Below are 21,121 nucleotides of genomic sequence, written 5' to 3'. Positions count from 1 at the left end.
TGAAAATGCAGGGTAGGAGAAGCGTGGAGGGAATGATCCCCTCCGTGCTTCTCCTGCCCTGCATTGGACAGGCGGTCGCCTCCACGTTCGGAGGCGGCCGCCTATCTGAGTAGGATTGCACCCTAAGCCAAATGAAAAGTGACCTCAAAGAAATAGGTAGGATAAGTTAACAAGGACTTAGGACAGATTGCCTCAGAAGTCATTTGATGATTTGGAAAACAATAAACAGACCAACGCCAAAAATTCAATATATGTCATATTTTCAAATAAATACACTGTAGATATTAGCCCACAATTTGCTTGACTAGTAATTTGTGACATATCAAAGGACTGAAAGAAAAACACACACAACTATCCTACATTTTACAAACGCCGCCCTTGCCGGATTGACTGAAGGAAATTCTGCCACAAGCGGCCAGGTGAACAGCTATTTACAAACGTGATATAAGTGGTGGCAATTTATCTAAAGGATCCATCAGTTTGAGGGATGAGAGAGCATTTTTCTTCTTTTGCAACAGAATTTTGTCTGGAGTTATCAGAAACAAAGCTCACTTTTAACAGATTGGCTCATACAGCAAAGGTTCAAAGGATAACACAATGTTATTTACCAAGCAACAATTATGTTATGCTTGCCATCTCACACAATATGGTCCTTGTAAAATACGGTGTCTGCCTCACATACTATGCAATTCAAAGCCCAATTAAATGTTTACACCCAGCAGGCCAACCAGCCCATAATCTAGAAACAGCATGTTTGGAAATTCTATGGTAGGATGAGAAAATAGAAGTGCTTTCTACCCCAAAAGTAATTTACTTCAGCAGGACTTGTGCTATGAGAACATGTAGGATCACATCCTCTATACCGTGATATTTGGCAGAAAGCTAGCACAAAGCATTGTCTTCTCTAGGCCCAACCCTTCCCTTGTTGATGTGGTTAAGTATTTTGCCAGTGGCTGTCATGAATGCAAGCGCAGACACTACACTGAAGCAATATAATTCCAGGCATCTTAGCATGGCATTAGCTGTTACAAACCAGACTGTACAGTGATCACATAACAACTAGTTTTGTTATTTCTCCTTCCTCCTCATTTTGACAGCCTGCAATTAGTTATTCAGGGTAGGAATCACTTGAACACTTGACTATGAAGTTTTATTTGAAACTCAACTTAGAACATATTTATACTTGTTTGAATTTTTATTGCCAGGATTAATAATTTAAAGTTTTTAAAACGCTTACCATGTTTGTGCTGTCACTTAAGGCTCAGATTAAAACTCCTTGCTATAGAAAAAATATGCAAAGTAATATTTTTAAAACTTGTATTTTAATATTTAAAATGTACTTTGGAATGCATAGGTGGCAGACGGTTTATCTAAGGCCTGCAGGAAATGGAGATCTAGAAAATTAATAACCCAATGAACTCACAGACATACTTCATAGTAAACATGCTTACAATCAGGTTGTTTTACTGAAATCTTCTATCAGTTTGGATTGACAAGGCTGGTTTATTACAACAAATATGTACAGCAGTGTTGCGAATAGTCTGGCGTTTGAAGAGAGATTTGCTTCAGAATACTTCAGATCCATGTCCAGAACATTACTTTCTGTAAGATCTTATTGTCCTTTCAATGGGAGAACTGAATTTTAAAAAGTGTATAAGCAGCATGGGCTGAACCAACTATTTGACTATCTGGGTAGTATCCCGTGTTAGTCCTATGTAGAGTAGACCATTTGAAATGAATGGGACTTAAGTTAGTTGTGACTAACTTGTCTCATTCATTTCAATGGTTCTACTCTATGTGGGACTAACACTGGATACTACCCTCTGTTCTGTTCCACTGTTTACTGCAGTCACTGTGGTATGTCACGTTTTAAGATTTGTATATGAATGTGTACTAACTGAAGTCACAGCTAGTCCACAGCCTGATCCTTTGTGTATTTACTTGGGAGAATCCCATTGAACTAAAATCAGTAGAGAGTCTTGTGGCACCTTTAAAGGCTAACAGATTTATTGTGGCATAAGCTTTTGTGCACTATAGCCCACTTCCCTGAAGCTTATGCCAGAATAGATTTGTTAGTCTTTAAGGTGCCACAAGATTCTTTGCTGTTTTTGCTGCTGTAACAGAATAACATCACTACCGGCTGGACCCATTGAACTCAGTGGGATGTCCGAGTAATTGTGAGATTGCAGTTCTTATTTCACCATTTCCATGGCATTTCCCTTCCCCTTAATATAATGGCAGTACCCATCCCCTTTTCTGCCAAGTATGCGGATCTGGGGCTAGTATTTGTGTGTGTGTGTGTGTGTGTGTGAGAGAGAGAGAGAGAGAGAGAGAGAGAGAATATTTCAAGGCTTTCTGCCTGCTAGTATTGGCAAAATGCAAGCATTTTAGAAAAGGTTCTTTCAGAAAATCAGAGCCCTGTTGTATCACCAAGGGGCATCCATTGTATTCTCCAAGAGCGGCGATGTTTTGAAACTAAGGAATAGCGTTTTACAGTGAGCGTCACCTCTGCCAAGCCCTGCATCTCCTCTCGCCTGAAGCGTTTTTGTATTCATCTACATTACAAAACTCTGAATATCTTAGGCGGATATAAGATCATCAAGGCAGCCTCAGCCAGCGCTTTGGCAAAAGATTACAAGGTGCTCTCCAGACACAATCGCCCTGGGAGGCGCATTCAGGATCTCCATAGAAATTACGCCCGGGGCGCGTCGCCTCCGTCCTGCTCACCTGCCGAGGTGGGTGGGTGTGTTTCGGGCGGCGGGGGGGGGGGGTGTGAAAGTCCGCCCCGGACGCAAGATGCACAGGAAGCGGGGGGAGCAAGAGGCGTCCCCGTCGTCGCGCAGGTGGCTGAGAGACCAGGCAGACAAGGCAAGCCGCCCAGTCCTGGCCACTCGGGGGAGGGACGGGGTGGGCGGGAGGCGGCGCTGGCTCAGACAAGGCGGCCCCGCTCGGTGTCAACTTGGGGGCGCGCTGGCCGTAGGGCGCCGTCGAGGAGGCTGCGGCAGCAACTGGCGCTCCCTGCCGCTGGGCCCCGGCCTGACGAAGGGTCCCCATGCGGCGGCGGCGCGGGGGACGCCTCCGGGCCCCTGCAGGAACGGCGACAGGCGGCGGCGGCGCCCATGACCTGGACTAGCAACATGAGCAGCGGCTACAGCAGCTGGGAAGAGTCGGAGTCCGAGGAGTTCTTCTTCACCGCCCGCACCTCCTTCTTCAGGAATCCTCCCGGCAAAGCCAAGCAGTGTCTCCAAGTAAGTGCGCGCAGCCCGGAACTCGGCACCCTTGCTGGCTCCCTCCCTCCTCTGGGCTGCCGCGCCGGGCGGGCGGGAATCCTTCCTCGGGCTTGTCCCTGTCCCACGCCAAGCGCCTTGCCCCGGCCTGACCCGCTGCAGGCCGCGCCTTCCTCGGCAGTCCACGTGTCCTTCCTGGTCTCCCCCCCCCCCCCCCCGTGGGAGCAAGTCCTTGGGGCGCCTTTCGCCTAGGTTGCAAAGGGCGCGAGGTGCTTCCACCGCCGCATTTCTCCTCTAACTTCCAGCGTAATCTGTCGGGGTGTAAAACTGTCAGTTCCAGGGAGCACAGCCTAGAAAGCAAAACCAGACGATCGTTCTGGGTCTACCGCCGCCAGATGGCTTCTCTCCCCCCTCCCCCGGCGAAATGCACGTGTGCATCTCAGCCGTTGGAATAGCTCAGACGGCGTTGCTCAGATTTTCCCCGAGTTGTCAAAAACATGGGTTCAGTGGAGGCACTTCCTCGTGAATCTGGCCAGAGCACGTCTGGCCGGAAAAAGACTCTCCGTACTGCGACACAAAACGGTTTTCTAATCCGATTGCTCATGCGTTACTCCTGAAACCGCATGGTCTCGCAGCCATGACTCTCTCGCACAAACAATCCCAGGATTTCTGGGAAAGCGCATAATAAGAGAAGCGCTGAGACGCACACAGTACCTTATCCTTGAAGGTGATGGTGAAGTTGTTTTTTTTTCCCTAAGGAAAATTCTGCCTTTCCCTTCTTTCTCCAGTCATCATGAGAAGTTTTAACAAATGAAGTTTAAATCGGTCTGTAATGCAGTGTAAAACAATATAGTTGGAAAGTACAAATCAGTTAAAAGTTGCTGTACATTACTTTCAATTGACTAGTATTATATTGAATAGACGTTTATCCCATGTTTTGTGGGAGGTGTGTTTGCATATTGGACAAATATGGGCCAAGTACACGTGGTGTTAGCAGAATTTAAATTTCTTATAGAGGTGATGCTAGCTGTGTGGATCACCTGCATGGGCAAGTGCTTCTCATATGGCAGTGTGACATTTAAATGGAGCTTCATACAAACTCTAAGGTACTTTTCAGTGTCATCTGCAAGCTGTGTGTACACTTTTCCCCTTGTCCTCTCCCAGAATAATTTCTGGAATGGTTATAATAAATCAAATTTTAGTAAGAAATCAACTTTAAAAGTCTGTGATTAAATTGGTATTTTAAATGCTTTGTTATTCTGTTAATATTTTGCTGTTAATTTCTTAATCCTGACATACTAATTGCAACCTGACTTAGCTGGCTGTCCAGTTACACTTTCTGAATCACAGGATGACAGAGGTTAAATGTTATGGAATGATATGGGAATTTGGCTATCATTAATGCCTCAGCTGTAGGCAAAAACCTTAGTACAGCCTTTCCCAGCCTGGAACCCTCCAATGTGTTGGACTACAATTCCCATCATCCCCAGTCACCAGTGACCATGCTGGCCAGGGGTGATGGGAGTTTTAGTCCAACAGATCTGGAGGGCACCAGCTTTGGGAAGGCTGTGCTAAGGTAAGCATAATCTGCTGCTCATGTTACCATGGACGGAGCCTGTGGCTATTTGTAAGTGGTTTTCGTGTCCAGGGAAAGTAATAGCTGCTAGGAAATGGCTATAAGCAACATCCTGCAACATTCTTCATGACGTCAACGGGGCAGTATTTGGCCTCCACTCATTGGCACTGATATAGAAATACAGTTGGTGATAAAAGTGGGCAGAAGTGGACAGATAAGGAGTATGACAACACATACCATTATTTAACCATTTCCAGAGTGTAGTCTATTACAGCAAAAACAACAAAGAGTCTTGTGGCACCTTAAAGATGAATAAATTTATTCTGGCATAAGCTTCTGTGGACTATAGCCCACTTCATGAGATGCATCTTTGCTTACACTTTAAGTTGTAAATTTCATCAGTGTTCATAGCGTTTCAAAAAGTAGCGTAATTAAGACTGATCTCTGCCCCAAGGAGCTCACAATCTGAATTTAGGTAGGCGAGTGAAAAAGGATAACAAAGCAATGGAAGGGAGAAGTAAGTATAGCAAGGGATGAATGCAGACAGACAGTTATGTATACTTCGGTTTCATTTCTGTTGGAGAAGAGAACTAAAGGGTTACGCCAAAGTTTTCACAGAAGGAAGCAGGCTGTGAGTTGTGGTTTGAGAGAAGAAAAAGGGATGGCACCATTCAAATGTGCAGGGAGGAAATTACAACTTCCAGGCATATGGCAAAGAGCACCCTTGGGGCAACTGAGGAGAATGTGTGTAGTCAGTAAGAAAACAGCAGATCTTTGGGTAGCTGAGGTGGCAGAATTGGAGGAGCAAAGGGTCAGGGACAAGATGACGGAGAAGTAAGGAGGGGCAAGGTTGTAGCTTTAAAAGTGTAAGGCCAAAGTGTCTGTGGACATGGAAGAGGAAGCTTTATTACTGGCAACACAGAATTTGGCAAAATATACAGTTAGGCCATGTGTTTCTGCTGTTAGCTCTTGGTGTAATATGAGAGAGGCAGACAGGATGAGCCCTACAGTTGTTAGTTCTTAGTCCAAGAATCAAGGGCTAAGTAATTCGTGTTCCTTTAGACTTGGCATTAGGTGTGTCTGAGGGAGAAAATTGTGTCTTAAATCACTGAAACTTTAATGTTGACTAAAATATTCAGATATTCCACTAATCATGCTGACGTGCAGAGGCCTTTAGTATTGTGCAGTTGTTACAAAATTGCATATATCCTCATTGGGCATTCTGGTTCTTTTTAATTTTTATTAGATTCTGCTCTTCAGGTTAAAACCTTATCTGGACAGTTAACATGATAAGAGAAATTTTAAAAAACCAAACCATGTGAAATAGTAGTAGAAATTCCATAAGACAGATTAACACATAAAGTTTAGCATCTAAAATGCCTGGGTCAACAAAATAATCAAGAGGGCTCTTCAGTATAAGTCAACCATACTGACCCTGCATGTTTTCCTAGATATCCAACTGACAGATAAGGATAGTACTGGCATATATTCATATGACTATATAAACATTTATTAAGTGGTGGCCTTGCAGTTAGTCTTTGGCACTAGCACAAATGTCAGTGTTGTTCAGGCGTTGAGATCTACTGAAGTGCTAGGTTAGAATCAATTTTCCTTTAAAGTGTTGAAACCAGTGGAATGGTTCTGGAGAAAGGTTTGAGGGCTGCTGCATTATAATGCCAGGGGGCAGGTAATATGTTTCCGTGAATTTGAGGCTCTGTTCTGATAAATCTGGAGTGATGGTTTCTTAATCTTAAAAAAAAGAAAGAATTGTGTAGATAACTGTGTGCTCAACTGTTATGTGAGTGCTGTATGTTTCCTTTGATTTCCTCATTCAATTAACAAAGTTCACATGTAACATCAAACTGGGTGGCATTGCATGAATGAGCATTGTGCTCATATACTCCCTGCCACTCCTCGCGGGCTCTATTTCAGTTGGTCACTTTTACAAAATCACAGGTTGCTATGCATCCAAATCAGGAAACCGTGGTTTGCACAGTCCTTCCAAACCATGGTTGATCTCAGCTTGTAGAGATTGTGCAAATTCCATTTGATTGATTCAGATGTAATGTCAAACTGCTTTCCATGGAAGTAACTGATTTTAAACAATGTATGCAAGGGGTTGGGGGGAGGAAACACACAAGGCCCATTCATCCAGCGCCAAACTGTGATTTGGCATCACATGTGAACCAACCTGAAGTGTGTTTTCTTTTCTTTTTTCATTAAATTGCAAAGTTGCTTATAAAAGCACACATGCTTGCATTTGTTTGTTAACTAAGGAGTTGTTCAACTGTTCTCATGTAATGAAATTGTGGCTACTTGATCCATAGCTGTTGTGCTTGCCCAGTGGACCAGCCATATAACAGGTCACCATATATTCAACACACTAATGAAAAGTCCATGAAAGAGGACGGGCAGTGGCATGTGTGCTGAGCTATAACCTGATGACACCCATATGCCTACAGCAGGTTGAACTACAGCACAAATGGAATGATTCTATATGTCACCAGTAAAAGAATTTGAGTCAATTAGCTCTAAGCTCTTCCCCCTTGAGTAGAGCAGAAATAAATTCAGTGTTTGGATTAATGTTTCTTATTTTGAATACAATGAATTATATTTGTATTGTTTAAGGTGCACAGGAGATGGGGATTTTTGTAGCGCCTCCGTCATTTGTTCTTCTTAAGTCAGCATGTGTTGGGCCTGCAGCCTGTGTGCCTGCGTATCCTTTGGAGTAGGGGAGGAGCACATCGATGCTGAGGTCAGAGGAAGCAGCAAATATAAATCACTCCACCCATCTGCTAACACTTTAGTTACAGTGCCCTGCCCATCTTATACTTGTGGAGTTGGCACTGCAATTTGTTGGCAGTTCTCATTCTGCTTACTTCCTGAGGCGTGTGTGTGTGTGTGTGTGTGTGTGTGTGTATCCACATCCAGACCTTTTGAAGTTAAAACAAAGAATTCTCCAAGAAAGAATGACAGTCCTGAATAACCTGGTTATCTTTCAGATATGATAGAGAAGAGGCCACCTGTCTCTGAATGTAGGAAGGCCACAATATGGCTGTGCACCCATATTCCATGTGTATAAACTTTCGGCTTTCAGTATTTCAGCATGGTACCCTTTATATCAGAGTAGGCAACATTTTTCTCAAGGACCACATTTCTTCATGGGTAATCTGTCGGGTCTGCATGTTGGCGGTGAGCACTGCTGAAGCCAGAAGTGGGCAGGGCCAGAAGTCACCCCTTTTCTCTTTCTGCCACCTCCTTTTTTCTCTTTCCCTCTTCCTTCCCCTATGGCAGGCTGCCAGAGAAAGAACAGATTGATCTTGCCAGAGGTCTGAACTGGTCACATGCGGAAGGTTTTTGAAATGAGGCCAAGGGTTGCATGAATGAGGCCAAGGGTTGCACGAAATGAGGTCAAGCACTGCATGTAATTAGGCCAAGGGCCACAGGTAGCTCACTGAGGGCCACAGGTTGCTCACCCCTGCTGTACGTACTGTGTGGACCACAGGTTAACTATATAGTATAGAGTTGAAGAAACTCTATACTATATAGTGGATCATCTAGCTCAGAGATGGGATGTTTTAGGCATGTGTTTATCCAAGTGACAGACTTTTATGAGATTTGATTGTACCTTTGTCCAAGCATTGTGACAGATTTCCCAATTTGGGAATTTAGTGCTGTGTTGAAGTACTGCATCCCTTTTGAGAGTTGGTTGTAGTGCAAAAGCTTAAATATTTAGACTTCCTCTTTGGATCAGGGCATTAATATAAAAAAACCAACTCCTATATTCTGCCTGCACATTTTGGCAAAACCCACAGGGTGAGGCTGTACCTCTTGTTGGACCAAATTTAGGCAATGACTTAGGACAGGGTGGGGAAACTGTGGCCCTACAAATGTTGTTGGACTCCAGCTCCCATCAGCCCCAGTAGTCAGAGATGATGGAAGTTCGAGCCCAACAACAACTGGAGGGCCACAAGTTCTGAACCCCTGACAGGTTCCAACCCTAAGAGTTTAGGAAACCCTTAATGCTGTAAAAAGAAGTTAATTGTGTGAATACTGAACACAGTCTTTGACACTTTATTAGTAATGCCATAAAAAGACTGTACTACAGAAGGAAGAAATGCTTTTAGACACTTGACTATGTAGCTGGTAGTTTTAGGAAAGCATTTTGTAGAAAAGACAGTGTTACTTAGACTTACCATCTCCATTTCTCATTGCTGAATTGAATAGTAAAGCATTTTATTTGAATAGTCTCATGACTGCTCACTAGTTGCAAGTAATAAATGAGGCATACTGATATTTCTCCTTTAAAAGACTTTCTGGTGGCATGTTTGTTTTTTTATATACCACTCTGCATCAAAAGATTTCGGAGCCGTGAACAGCGAAGGTAAAAGAATAAAACACTATATTAAAACAATTTAAACATTTTAAAAGAAATACATTCTGAATTTAGTAAACCGCGACTAGTCACTCAAGGAAGGCCTCTGAAATGTCTTCAGGAGGCACTGGAAGCAACACAATGTTGGCACCTGCCTGAGCTCCAAAGGCAGGGAGTTCCATGGGAAGGGGGCCACCACACTGAAGGCTGTCTTCCTAGTGGACTCCAGCCGGGCCATGGGTCCATGTGGAACCACCAGGGACATACCCTCTAATTACCTCAGTGTCTGGGCAGGTTGGTAAGGGAGAAGGCGCTCTCTCAGGTATCCTGGTCCCAAGTTGTTTAGGGCTTTGTACAGTAGTACTCATAACTTAAACCTGGCCTGGTAGCAAATAGGCAGCCAATGAAGTTCCCTCAGCAAAGGAGTTACATGCTGAAAGGGGGCAGCTCCTGACAACAGCCAAGCTCCTGCAATCCATACTAGCTCCAGCTTCCAGACAGGGCTTAAGGGCAGCCCCACATAGAGTACATTGCAGTAATCCTATCTTGAGGTAACTAATGCCTGTACCACAGCTATCCCTGTCCAGGAGAGGCCATAGCTGGCAAACCAGCTGAAGCTGGTAAAAGACACTCTGAGCCACCGCAGCCACTTTGGCCTCCAGTGACAATGATGGATCTAGGAGTACCCCAGACTATGAACCTGATCTTTCAGAGGGAGTGCAACCCCATCCAGAACAGGCAATGAGCCTATCTCCCAGACCCAGGGACAAGTCACCCGCGCTTCTGCCTTGCCAGGATTCAGCTTCAGTTAATTGGCCCTCATCCAGCCCATTACTGAGTCTAGGCACTGATCCAGGACTTTCACAGCCTCTCCTGATTCAGATGTCACAGGGAAATAGAGCTGCACGTCATCAGCATACTATGGCATTTAGCTCCAAATCCCCTAATTACCGCTCCCAGTGGCTTCATATAGATGTTGAACCACATTGGGGACAAGATGGTATCCTGTGGAACCCCATGGCTCAGTTGCCAAGTGGCCAAGGAATAGTCACTTAATGTTACTCTCTGAAATTGGCCCTGTAGGTAGGACTGGGTTCACTATAATACAGTGCAAGTCGAGCAGAATTAACGGGGTTGCAGTCCTCCTGTCCCTTTCTCGATAAAGATCATCCATCAGGGCGACCAAGGCTGATTCAGTCCCATTTTTACTTTCATTCTGTCTGTAAACTACTTAGTTCATAGATAGTAGATTCAGGTAACCCCATACACATTCATTCATTCATTCATTTGATTTATAGCCCATCTTCCCACCAAAAAATGGCACTCAAGGCAGATAACAATAAAACCAGTACTAAAGCAAAAACTTAATTAAAACAATAATAAAAACAAATGAATTAAAAGCACAATCAAAAACACAACAATAAAATAAATAAACAGCACCCAGCTCAGTAGAACCCCCTTCAGCAACAGACCAGCTTATATGCCAAAGGCCTGCCTGAATGAAACCATCTCTGCCTCCTGGCAACAGAGAGGGAGCAGGGAGTTCCAGAGCCTGGGAGCAGCCACTGAGAAGGCCCTGTCTTGTATCCCTACCAAATGTGTCTCTAGTAGTGGCAGGGCTGAGAGAAGGGACTCCTCAGAAAATCTTAAAACCCTGGCAGATTCATATGAGAGTCTTCCAGATAGCCAGATCCCAAGTTGTATACCATGGGGTAAGTCCCATCGAATGTGATGGGCTTACTTCTGAGTAGATATGTATAGGAGTGCATTGTCAACCATGTTGTTATAACAATGAATAGCAAAATACCTTATTTTGTTTCATTAAAAATAACACCTAGTATTACAGAAATGGGCCTATATGAGAGATGTGTACTTCTGGACTGTTTGTCAATTGTATTACAACTTCTGGCATACTTCTAACATTGCATAGCTTTTTAAATTGTGCAACCAGACACAAAATGGGCTGTTCCAGGAAAAAAAAGTAGTTTCAAAAGAATAGTTATGCAGTTCGAAAATTCAAGTCATGAAAACGTTGTATTGTGTTAGCTGATGTAAAAAGTGGCTGATGACAATGTGAAAAGTAAAGTGAGTAGTCCAGGCTCCTCTAGAACCCCTGCCAAAGACATTCCCCACAGACCCCACTGTTACTCTTCACAGAGTGTTCACCGTAGCTTTCCAGATGAAGGAAATCATTCTAGAACTTAGATGGGGACCCCTTTCCTGACAAGTCGTGTGAAGTTGTCAGTGTTAATGATAAGGGTGGTGATGCCAGAAAATATCCAATATGACATTCTTAACAGGGACTTTACTGGGGGAAAATCTTCATGAAACGTTTGTGACTGAAAGTATCATCACAGGACAGCAGCCAGTCTTGTCCTTAATTTAAAAAGTTTTCTTGAAGCCATTTCAAGATTTCGCCCAATCCAACAAGATGTTGTTCAGGGACAAAATTATTGAGCATTGGGAAGAGAGAAATCTTCCATCTAGATTTATCATTGTAATGTTAGACACATATTGACCTGAAAGACACATTTGTGAATTATTTGTTTTTAGCTCTCCCAAAAACACTCTTCATTCTAGATGGAAACATGTTCTGTTCCCTTACATATAACAAGTCAAAAGTCAGCCATTCCCTAGAAATCTCAGTGATTGGTAATTAAAAAACTTTAAGAGTCCAAACCCATTTTTCCTTTACAAAATAACCATCTGTTCAATTAGAAATCAATAGTTTTATTTTAACATTTCATGCACACAAAATTACATATTAACAGCCCTCATTTATACAGTCGAAAACTTCTTGTTTGGGGCTGGCCATCTGTTGACTGTTGTGTAAAGTTTGAATATAAAATTCTTCTGCATTAGTGCTGTCAAATTCCCAGTTTGAGGGATTTTCTCCAACTTGATGTAGGCTTCTAAGTGTCATGGAATAGGACTATACACAACAAAGAATGTGCATGCGCACAAGGAAAATGTACAGGTGTGCTGTAAGCCATGCCACTATATGTGCAAATTAGAATGGCATACCACTGTGCAGTTCAAACTTTTCTTTAATAAAAGCCCTGTAACACTGCACACTGACATTAGAGTAGTATTATTGGGATCTTTTACAATTGGTTTACTATATATTTTAGCAGAAAAATTCAACCAAAAATATGTATAGATTGTGACAAGAAAGAAAAGGATGAATCAGTTATTGTTTAAAATATTAATTTAAGTAACGTAAGATATTGGAGAGGGGAAGGAAAGTCACACATGTAATGGGAGAGGCATTATGATGAAAGTAGGAAGCTAAGTGATCTCCATATTGCCTTTGTGGAGCTTCTATCACTTCCATGTGGACAAAGATAACCTTGCTAGTCATGAATAGTGAAGAATTTTAAATGCAGGTACTGTAAGTAACAGTGTGGTCCATGCTATTCTTGGAAGCTTGGAGTGATTCCAGAAGTCCACCTTAGGTTATCTTCAAATTAAATCTTGCAAACTGCACAGCGTTATTCTTCAAAACAACAGGAGAAAACTGCTTTGTTAGCTGTTAAATTCCCAATAGGTCCATATACTGGTTGGAATAGGAGTAAATAGTGTAGTTTGGCAATGGAGTGAGAGTGATGTGTGGTTTGGCAGCGGAGAAAGGAAGACACTACTTACTAATTCCTTCTAGGTCTCCTTAGTGTCATGAGTCTTTTCAAATAAACTCAGACAAAGTACAGGTAATTTGAAAAGGAGTGGTATGCTTGATTCAGCAAAGTATTGTACTCTTCAAACTGTTTTGGTTGCATGGGTATTGTTTATCTTGTAGTTAAGCCAGTTGGTGCTAAACCAGTGAGATCTTAAAATTGGCCTCCAAATCGTTATCTACTTCTGGGTTTCAAAGTTTCGCTTTACCTGAGTTTGCACTGCTGAGGTTAGAGCAGAATTGCTGATAGGCCTTTTAAATCTTAACATTCACAGTTTCTGCATCTCTGCCATAAAGATTTGCTTAGGCGTGGTATTTGTCACGAGACCAAGTACCCCTCCTCCCCCTTATGAAAACAGAGCATTAGGATGTTCAGCCACTTGTGTGATCTGACTGGCTGAACATTCTTAATTCCTTTCCTATATAAAACTCAAAATAGCCTGCAGGTACTAACTTAAAACACAAAGATAAACATAGTGGATTATTTCAGAACATTTTGCTTAGTGAACTGCCATATATAGACTTTTGTTCCAAAGCGGGCTTTCATTGTTACTATTACATGACTCACTTCAGTTGGTTAAGTGCATGGGTTAATAGTCATGGAGCAAATCCTTGCTTTGTCATTGAGCAAAAATGCGTAAAGTATCACTAGGTCATGTACCCCAGATTTATACGTGAAAAAGGCCGTCCTGTATCAACAATACTTGTAAGAGCCTGGAGAAATTTACAGCTAATCTAGGTTCAGTGACCTGTTTCAATATGTATATTATTAAAAAGATCTTTATACTGCTGTTCATAAGATTTCCTAGCAGTTTACAAAATAAAACAATAAGAATGACATTCAGTGTATATTCAGCTAAGAACTTGTGTTCGACTAGTTTTGCATCAGGCACACTTTGAGAAGGGAATGACGGGAGGAGGGCCCAATTTTCCCCCTCTCCCATGTGGCTGGTTTTATTGCTGCAGCTGGCACTTTGACACCACCTTCACCTATGGGTTTGTAACTGGAGAGACAGGCATTGCCCCTCAAGGGTCTGAATTTGGCCCAGGGGCCTCTCATTGCTGCTACCTAGCCATAATATAGTTTGAATAGCTCAGTTTTGTGACTGAGAAAAAATTATTTTAAATCCGCACTGCCTGAATGATGCCTATAAAGTAACAAGTTCCTGAAACGGGATAGCTTCTATCTCGTTTCACATGGATCCAGAAGTTCCATGTGAAGTTTGTGATGTTACACTGCTTGCCAATAGCTGTTCAAGGTACTTTTTTCTTTTTTTTTAAGGGCAAGCTAGTGGAGGAGTAGCAGTGCACTCGGGGTATGTTTTATAAAGAAACATTTTGGAAAACTTACTTCGAAATAACACATCCTGAATGAACTGTACTACTACAAAAAAAAGCTTTCTTGCACACTGTACTTGCACCCCAATCTTATACATATGTTTACTCTGAAGTAAGAAGCATGGAGTTCAGTTTGTATTGGGCATAAGATTGTGGCAGGAATTCTCTTTTCACAGTCAATTTTGAATACCCAGTAGAAAAAGCATTATGTTAGCTATGGCTGAGCCCTCAACGCTTCAGACAAGATTGCCACAGCTTTTCTGGTAGGGCTTGCATACTTATACCTGCTGTGTGATAGAAAGAAATTTAGCATATGAAGCTTTTTCAGGCATGCAGATGAAGTGATGGAAAAAGCTTCTCCTCCTAAATTTCCTATTGGCTCGTTAAATATTACTTTACTTAGAAGTTCAGTTGATCTCATTGTACATGTCCAAGAAGCAGTTTTGAGAGAGAGAGAGAGAGAGAGAGAGCGCCACTGATTTAGCCCGCCCACCCCACTGTTGCTGCTGAAGGAGATTTAAGTTTCAGATACTTCCTCAGAAGCAATTCCCACTGTCTTCAACACTGTCTTCACTGTCTTACTAACTTACTAGTAAGTTCTGTGTAGGGTTGCAGCCTGATGGTGTCAAAAAGCCTCAAACTTCTGAGTTTTTCCAGAGAAGGGGGGGGCAGGGGGCTGAGAGAGAAGGATTTGGGGGACACGGAGAAAACTAGAGGGCAAGGTGTGGATTTCTTCTATCTGTGGTTACCAAAAGTGTATTTAAAAAAGAAAGAGCGGCATTCCTTTGCATGGGGCCCACAGAACCAAGTGGACAGCCTCCAAAGAAGGGTACAGAGCACACAGCAGCAGTGGAAAAGGGAACCAGGCGTAGGCCATGGGACTGCTGGCCAGGAGAAGAGAAAGCATTTGGCTCCATAGCCATTTAAAACTTCTTGTGCTTCCTCTTGTATGCCTGCCTACCTTTTGTTTGTGTGTGTGAAAAGATTGGGAGGGACACAGTGTCTGTGCTGTGATTCCCCGGTGATTCTTCAGCTGGATGGAGGATGGTTCGTCTCACTTGGCTTCCTTCTCTTTCTCACCAGGCTCTAAGACAGCTCCCTCAGGAGCTCCAGAGATTCTTCTTTTTCGCCTTCTGTAATGCCCCAGGCCTGTAACCAAGTCACCAGTAGTTTTAGAGGGGCCTAGAAATCCATAATGCTCTCTTTAGGTTTATTATAAGTGCAATTTCCTTGGTAGTGGGCCTCTTGGCTGGTAAGATGAGTCAAAGGTCGATATTGCCACCTCAGCACATTCCAGGCTAACAAGCTCTGGTATCTTATCAGGGCCTAGGATGTGCCTGAGAAGTGAGGCTCTGTTTATGCTAAGCCACAGGTGTCTGTGCTGGGAAAGTTCTGATTATTTTCCTTTTGAACAAGCACTGTTAGTCTATGCTGGGAAAGTTGCAGATGAACGCTAATTAACACTTGCTGCTGTCATGCAGCCTCACTGCTGACATGTATGGTATAAAACCCATTTTACCCCATGGCTCTGGGTTCAGAGAAGCTGTCTGATCATTGGGTACGCCTGTGTGCTGATTGAACTCAATAAAATCTCCTTGTAAGTAACCCTAGATCTGGCTTATCACTTCCGTGGCACCTCCAAACCTTAGCAGCCCACTGCCGGGGCATACACCTTCATCTGCCCTACTCCTTCATGGATGACTTCAGCCACATTCGTTTCTGTCTTCCTCCCTCATTTTGTGAGACCAAGAGGTCTTGCGACAGTGTGGATATGTGTTCCTGCCCCAATGGTGACTGAGCTGAGCTACTCTATCCTTACCTCAGGGGTAAAGAGAGAAATCCTCTGTCACCAGAGCATAGCAATATTAAAAGCTGCCTTATACTGAGTAAGACACTGGTCAATCGAGCTCAGTATTATTGACACTGTCTGGCAGCAGCAGCTTTCCAGGGTTTGGGGCAGGATTCTTTCCTAGCCCTATAGTACCTAGAAAATGTTTGTGAACCCCTCAGGATTGTCGTATCTTTCCAATCTAAAATGTTATTAATCTAACCTCATAATCCTAGATAAAGAACAATAGATAGCCTGATTAAACAAATGACACACAAACATGAAGGTCTTTCAACATTTATTTATCTGCGACTTATTCAACATTCAATGCCCTTGTGTGAAAAAGTATATGTGAACTTTTAGATTCCTGGTGGCACCCCCTTGAGCAGCAATGACTTCAAGTAAGCATTTCCTGTAACTGTTGGTCAGTCTCTCACATTGGTTTTGAGGAAGTTTGTTATTCCTCCTTACAGAACTGCTTCAACTCAGTGACATTTGAGGGCTTCCTTGCATGAACAGCTCGCTTCAGGTCCTGCCACAACATTTAAATGGGGTTTAGGTCCAGACCTTGACTAGGCCATTCTAAAACATGGAATTTATTCTTCCGCAGCCATTCTTTTGTAGATCTGCTTCTATGTTTAGGATCATTGTCTTGTTGCATGACCTGCATCAACCTTCATCTCTAGCTCACGGATGGTTGGCCTGACATTCTCCTCTATAATCTTTTGATACACTGCAGAATTCATGGCTGTGTCAATGATGGCAAGCCATCCAAGTCTTGAGGCAGAAAAGCAGGCCCAAACCCTCACATTCCCACCACCATTCTTGACTGTTGGGGTGAGGTTCTTCTGTTCAAACTCAGTGTTTGTTTTTCATACAAAGGTCAGACATCAAGCAAGCAAGGCCTGCATGGGGCAACACAGGGAAGAACTTCAGTGGTGAAGTAATTGCAAGGAAAGAGTATTTGCATGTTGACAAAACAGAAAAGACAAGGTTATGTGACTGGAAATACTGCCTCCAAGTTTAACATCAAATGAGGAAGTGAGTGCACAGGATAGGTTACCGCTGGAACTCAGATGGGGTTGGGGGAATTAACATAATTATATTATCAGTGAGACAAGATTATGTTGAAGAGGGAGTCATGGCAAGACCTGTATGTAAAGAAACACCAGAAATCAGCCTGTAGTACACCACAAAAGCTGAACCTACAGAGTGGTTTGGAGTTGTGTGTGAAAGCAAATTGCAGTCAGGTGTCTGATATGGAAGATACTGGAAGCATTCTCCCTAGAATGTAGTGTTAATTTGGAAATGTTGATATTTATTTAAATACAACAGGCTTTTGAAGGTTGCAACTGTCCATCCATTGGATCTGTACCAGGTAGGTCCCTGACCACCAAAAAGAGTTCTGTTGGCCAATGTTGTGTAGTTGGTAGAGAAATTAGCTTTTTTCACCACCATCGCAACCACAGAGTAGGCCCTAAAATGGGTCATATTTACATCAAGTCTTCTGCCATCTGCATTCTTGTTTTTTACTTTCATTTCATCAGTCTCATTCCTCAGAATACCAAGGAGCTGATACGACTCTGTGCTATAGTTTGGCATAGGACATTTAGGAGTGATTGTTATTGAGAGGCCTAGTCACCCCCTAATTCCAGTAGTTCACCAGGACCTCGGCAGGAGCGCAGACCAATTCTGCGCTAATCTCCCAAAGGGACATTGGGAAACTATCCAGATCCATACATTGGTGAGGGCAGATTATTAAAGTTGATCCTTCACCTCTGCAGAGTAGAGGCAGCTTGCAACCCAAAATTGGTCAGAGAGTGATCTGTTCATGACAATGGAGTCATTCATAAGGCCCCCCCCCCAATTTGCGTATCTTTACAGATCACCGTCACTGCTCTGCAATCCATATGTATATCTGAAAGCTTACAAAGGAGACCAGTAGAGGGAAACAACAAGCACAAGGGGGGGGGGAGCCGAAAGTGGCTGGCGGCTGCAGGAGAAGGAACTCTTCAGGCAGGCGCAAATAGCCTTTTTTAAAAAATGGTGTTCGCTGACAAGGCAAGTGCCTGAGGTAGAGGATGACATTGACAAGGACATTGACAAGAGGGGAATATTGGTATGCTGGCCTAAATAATGGACAGTCCATCTTGTGCTCCTGCACACTTGCGCAAGACCCCAAATAATGTTTTTAATAAAAACTTTGCAAACATGTAACCATGTTCATAAGGGCTCAGAGAATTATATGCATTTGGTGATCTGATGCAGGAGGGGGTCTAGACAGTGGTCTAGCTATGTTTTGAGAGGTCTTGCTTCAGGAGTTTGCGTTCTGATGCACTGTCCATCTTTCCTTCTCCCCTTCTCCCCTTTAAAATGGGTGCAGGTGTCAATTGATATTCAAACTTCAAATGGTGATTTATCCTAAAATGTATGTGGCAAGTTTCCTTGTGATACTGCATTGCAGTGTGGTCTTGCATCTTTCCTAGTCCCCCTTAGAAACAGGTGCAAGGGTTGAGTTGGGGTTTGAACTTGAAATATAAAATAGTGTTGTAAAGGTACACATCAGTTTTCATTTTGGTGTATCAATGGAGTTACTGCTTTGCATTTGACTATACTTACAAACAAATAGAATGCCCAATGGGCAATTACACCCAACAGTTACATTTGCTCAGCCAATTGAAAAAGCAATATTGGTGTCTATGAAAAGCTGCTGATTACAGAGTTTGGACTTCAGGGATCTGAAGAGCTAACTTTAGGTGCACCAAAGGATTTCAGTGCTCTGAGAACTGAACTTTCAACTTTGAATAACAGATCGCTGTAGCCCTATTTGGGCATTCTTCCCTATGGGAAGTTCACGGTGGTGGAGGACTGGGAATGCCTCCTAGGTCTGCTCAAGGTGACCCAAGATGAGATGGGGGGCTATCAGGGCACATTGTCAACCCCCAGCCCAAACATGGTGGTGGCTCTAGTTTCGTGACTGTTGCCTGTCTGTCAGCATATCAGAGAAGAAGAAGGTTGAGAGCACAACATGAGGAAAGGAAAAAGGTCTTACATTACAGGATTAATGAAAACAAATGATGGCTAGTTTACTTTTAAGAGCCTTAGTAACGTTTGGAAACACAAAGCCTAGAATAAATTCAGGAAGAAGGTGCTGAATAAGAAAGAGGAGTCTAGAAAGTAAAGCTGGCTAGCTATTCTTTATCATCTGTCTTATTGTGAAAAGTTTGTGGATAGTGAACCACTCAATGAAAGCTAGAGACATTGATCTGAGTTTTTCTGTGTTGTTATTGGTATGGTGCAAAGTGAATGGGCAGTGTTGTAAATTGATGCTGTATACCTATACACTCTTAATTGGGAAATCAGTGGGGCTTACTTCTAAGTAGGCATGTATAAGATGGTACTGTAAATGCTCAAGAAACCATGCTCCGTCTTTTTAATTTTACCATGTCACCTGACTTCTGTGGCATCTATCTTGCCTACGAAGTTTAACTGAAATGATAATTACTGTGGGTGGGGCAGTTGTTTCAGCAATTTCCAGATTTATGGCCAGTGTCAGATTAACTGATTTTTTTTTTCAGCCCGGTTTGAGAGTTACTGCAGTTATGTTTACAGAACAACGCTGTACATGTGACTCAAAAGTAAGTCCCATTGAGTTCAGTGGGGCTTACTCCCAGGTAAGTGGGTATAGGATTCCAGCCTTAATCACTGGATTGGATCCTGTCGAAGCTAACTTGGTTCCAACAGTAAGCTAACTTGTCCAATTGATTTCGATAGGTGTTACATGCAACTGCCTGGATCCAAACCTTTGAATACCAAACTAATAAAGCAAACCAAATTAATATTAAAATGGAATATCTAATGCTGTATAGTAAGACCTCATGTATGTTTTTACTTCAAGGACGTACTTCACTTGTCAATGTCTCTAGTTTATATGTTGGAAGAACAGGTTATAAAAATAGTATAGTACTTGCCATTAGTGATTAAGGATTATGGAAAATAATCTTACTTGAAGCTGAGGATAAGGGGGTAAATTCAGTTTCCAAATAAAATATGAGTGAGTCACATGGGATTAAAGCCTTGGAAACCTTGCAGGCCAGATTAGGCTTGTAGGCCAGAGGTTCTGCACCCCTGCACTAGTGCAACGTCATTTGCACTAGTGCTGGAGCACAATTGGGTACCATCCTAAGTTTCAGTCTTTTATTTTGTGGTGGGAACATTAGCTTCTTCAGGAGAAGGGTTTTAATTTGGCCTCTCCCTAACAACACTAATTGTCTGTTGCCCAGAGAATCTTGAAATTGGCTGCCAAAAATTATCTGCCCCCCAGATTCTAAATTTCTAATAAGCATGCCTTCTAGACTTATGTTCAGACAACGTCTGCAGTGGTTAGGGGACTCGGCCTGGGTAAAATATTTCTGTTGTCATACTGTATCTAGGCTAGGATCTTAGCGGTATGTGAGACGGTGACTTGTTTGGTGCGGCATGGAGTGGCCTTCTTGTGTTAACATTTGCTGTTGGAGTGATAACCGTGTACGCTCTATGTGCCTTTTGTGTCTTGAGGTGAATAACTGAGAAAAAGATAGGCGTTGTAGATAACTGAGTAAAAAAGTGGTGTGGGTTCATTTTACCACCCAAAGTGTTTCCCATGGGCTTCTGTGATTAACCTGAGAAAATAAATTACAGTTGAGCCAAGAAAAAGCTAGTTGTAGAGATAAATTTTACAACGTGATAGCAATATCTCTGGCAAGGTTTAGAACCAGAAGGCAATCATATAATTTGTATTCTGACTCCCAGTATGTTCATTATATTTTTGAAGCCATATCATTATTTTAAGGACCTGTTGAATAATATGAAGTGAAAAATACCAGATGAATGGAATACTCAGCTGATTTGTCACGCTCTTCCTAACATGCTAGGAATCGTTTGCTAAAAATGGAACGCACTCAAGGTGCAAAGTCAAAGATGCATGGCCTACAGAGAGAGAATGTGTTTACTGCTGTGCTTGAATTGCATCCATTATCATATCAAACTCCCTTAATACAAATGTTTTCACCAGTGGCAGTTTGGTGGAGTTCTTCTCCAGCAATGATAATTTTAGTTTTCTTAT

The 21,121-nt window shown here is 42.7% G+C and overlaps 1 protein-coding gene across 2 annotated transcripts in view; it reads left to right on the top strand.

Moving 5' to 3' along the window:
• The first annotated feature begins 2,931 nt into the window (after nucleotides 1-2,931).
• Nucleotides 2,932-21,121, top strand: part of RASSF3 (Ras association domain family member 3) — a 36,783-nt gene continuing 18,593 nt past the window's right edge. The window contains exon 1 of one of the 2 annotated variants that reach the window (XM_084810590.1): nucleotides 2,932-3,248. Coding sequence is in view for 1 of the 2 variants with exons in the window: in XM_084810591.1 (XP_084666717.1) it covers nucleotides 3,120-3,248 (129 nt within the window). In the remaining variant the exon portion in view is untranslated. The remainder of the gene's footprint in view (nucleotides 3,249-21,121) is intronic. The other variant, XM_084810591.1, reaches the window with a different exon arrangement.

This window comes from Heloderma suspectum, chromosome 7 (genome assembly GCF_057233095.1).
Source record: "Heloderma suspectum isolate Gila_16-S chromosome 7, 16-S_ref, whole genome shotgun sequence".
Classification (NCBI taxonomy): Eukaryota; Metazoa; Chordata; class Lepidosauria; order Squamata; family Helodermatidae; genus Heloderma; species Heloderma suspectum.
The sequence above is the reverse complement of the archived record's forward strand: the minus strand, read 5'-3'. Positions and strand labels throughout refer to the sequence as shown.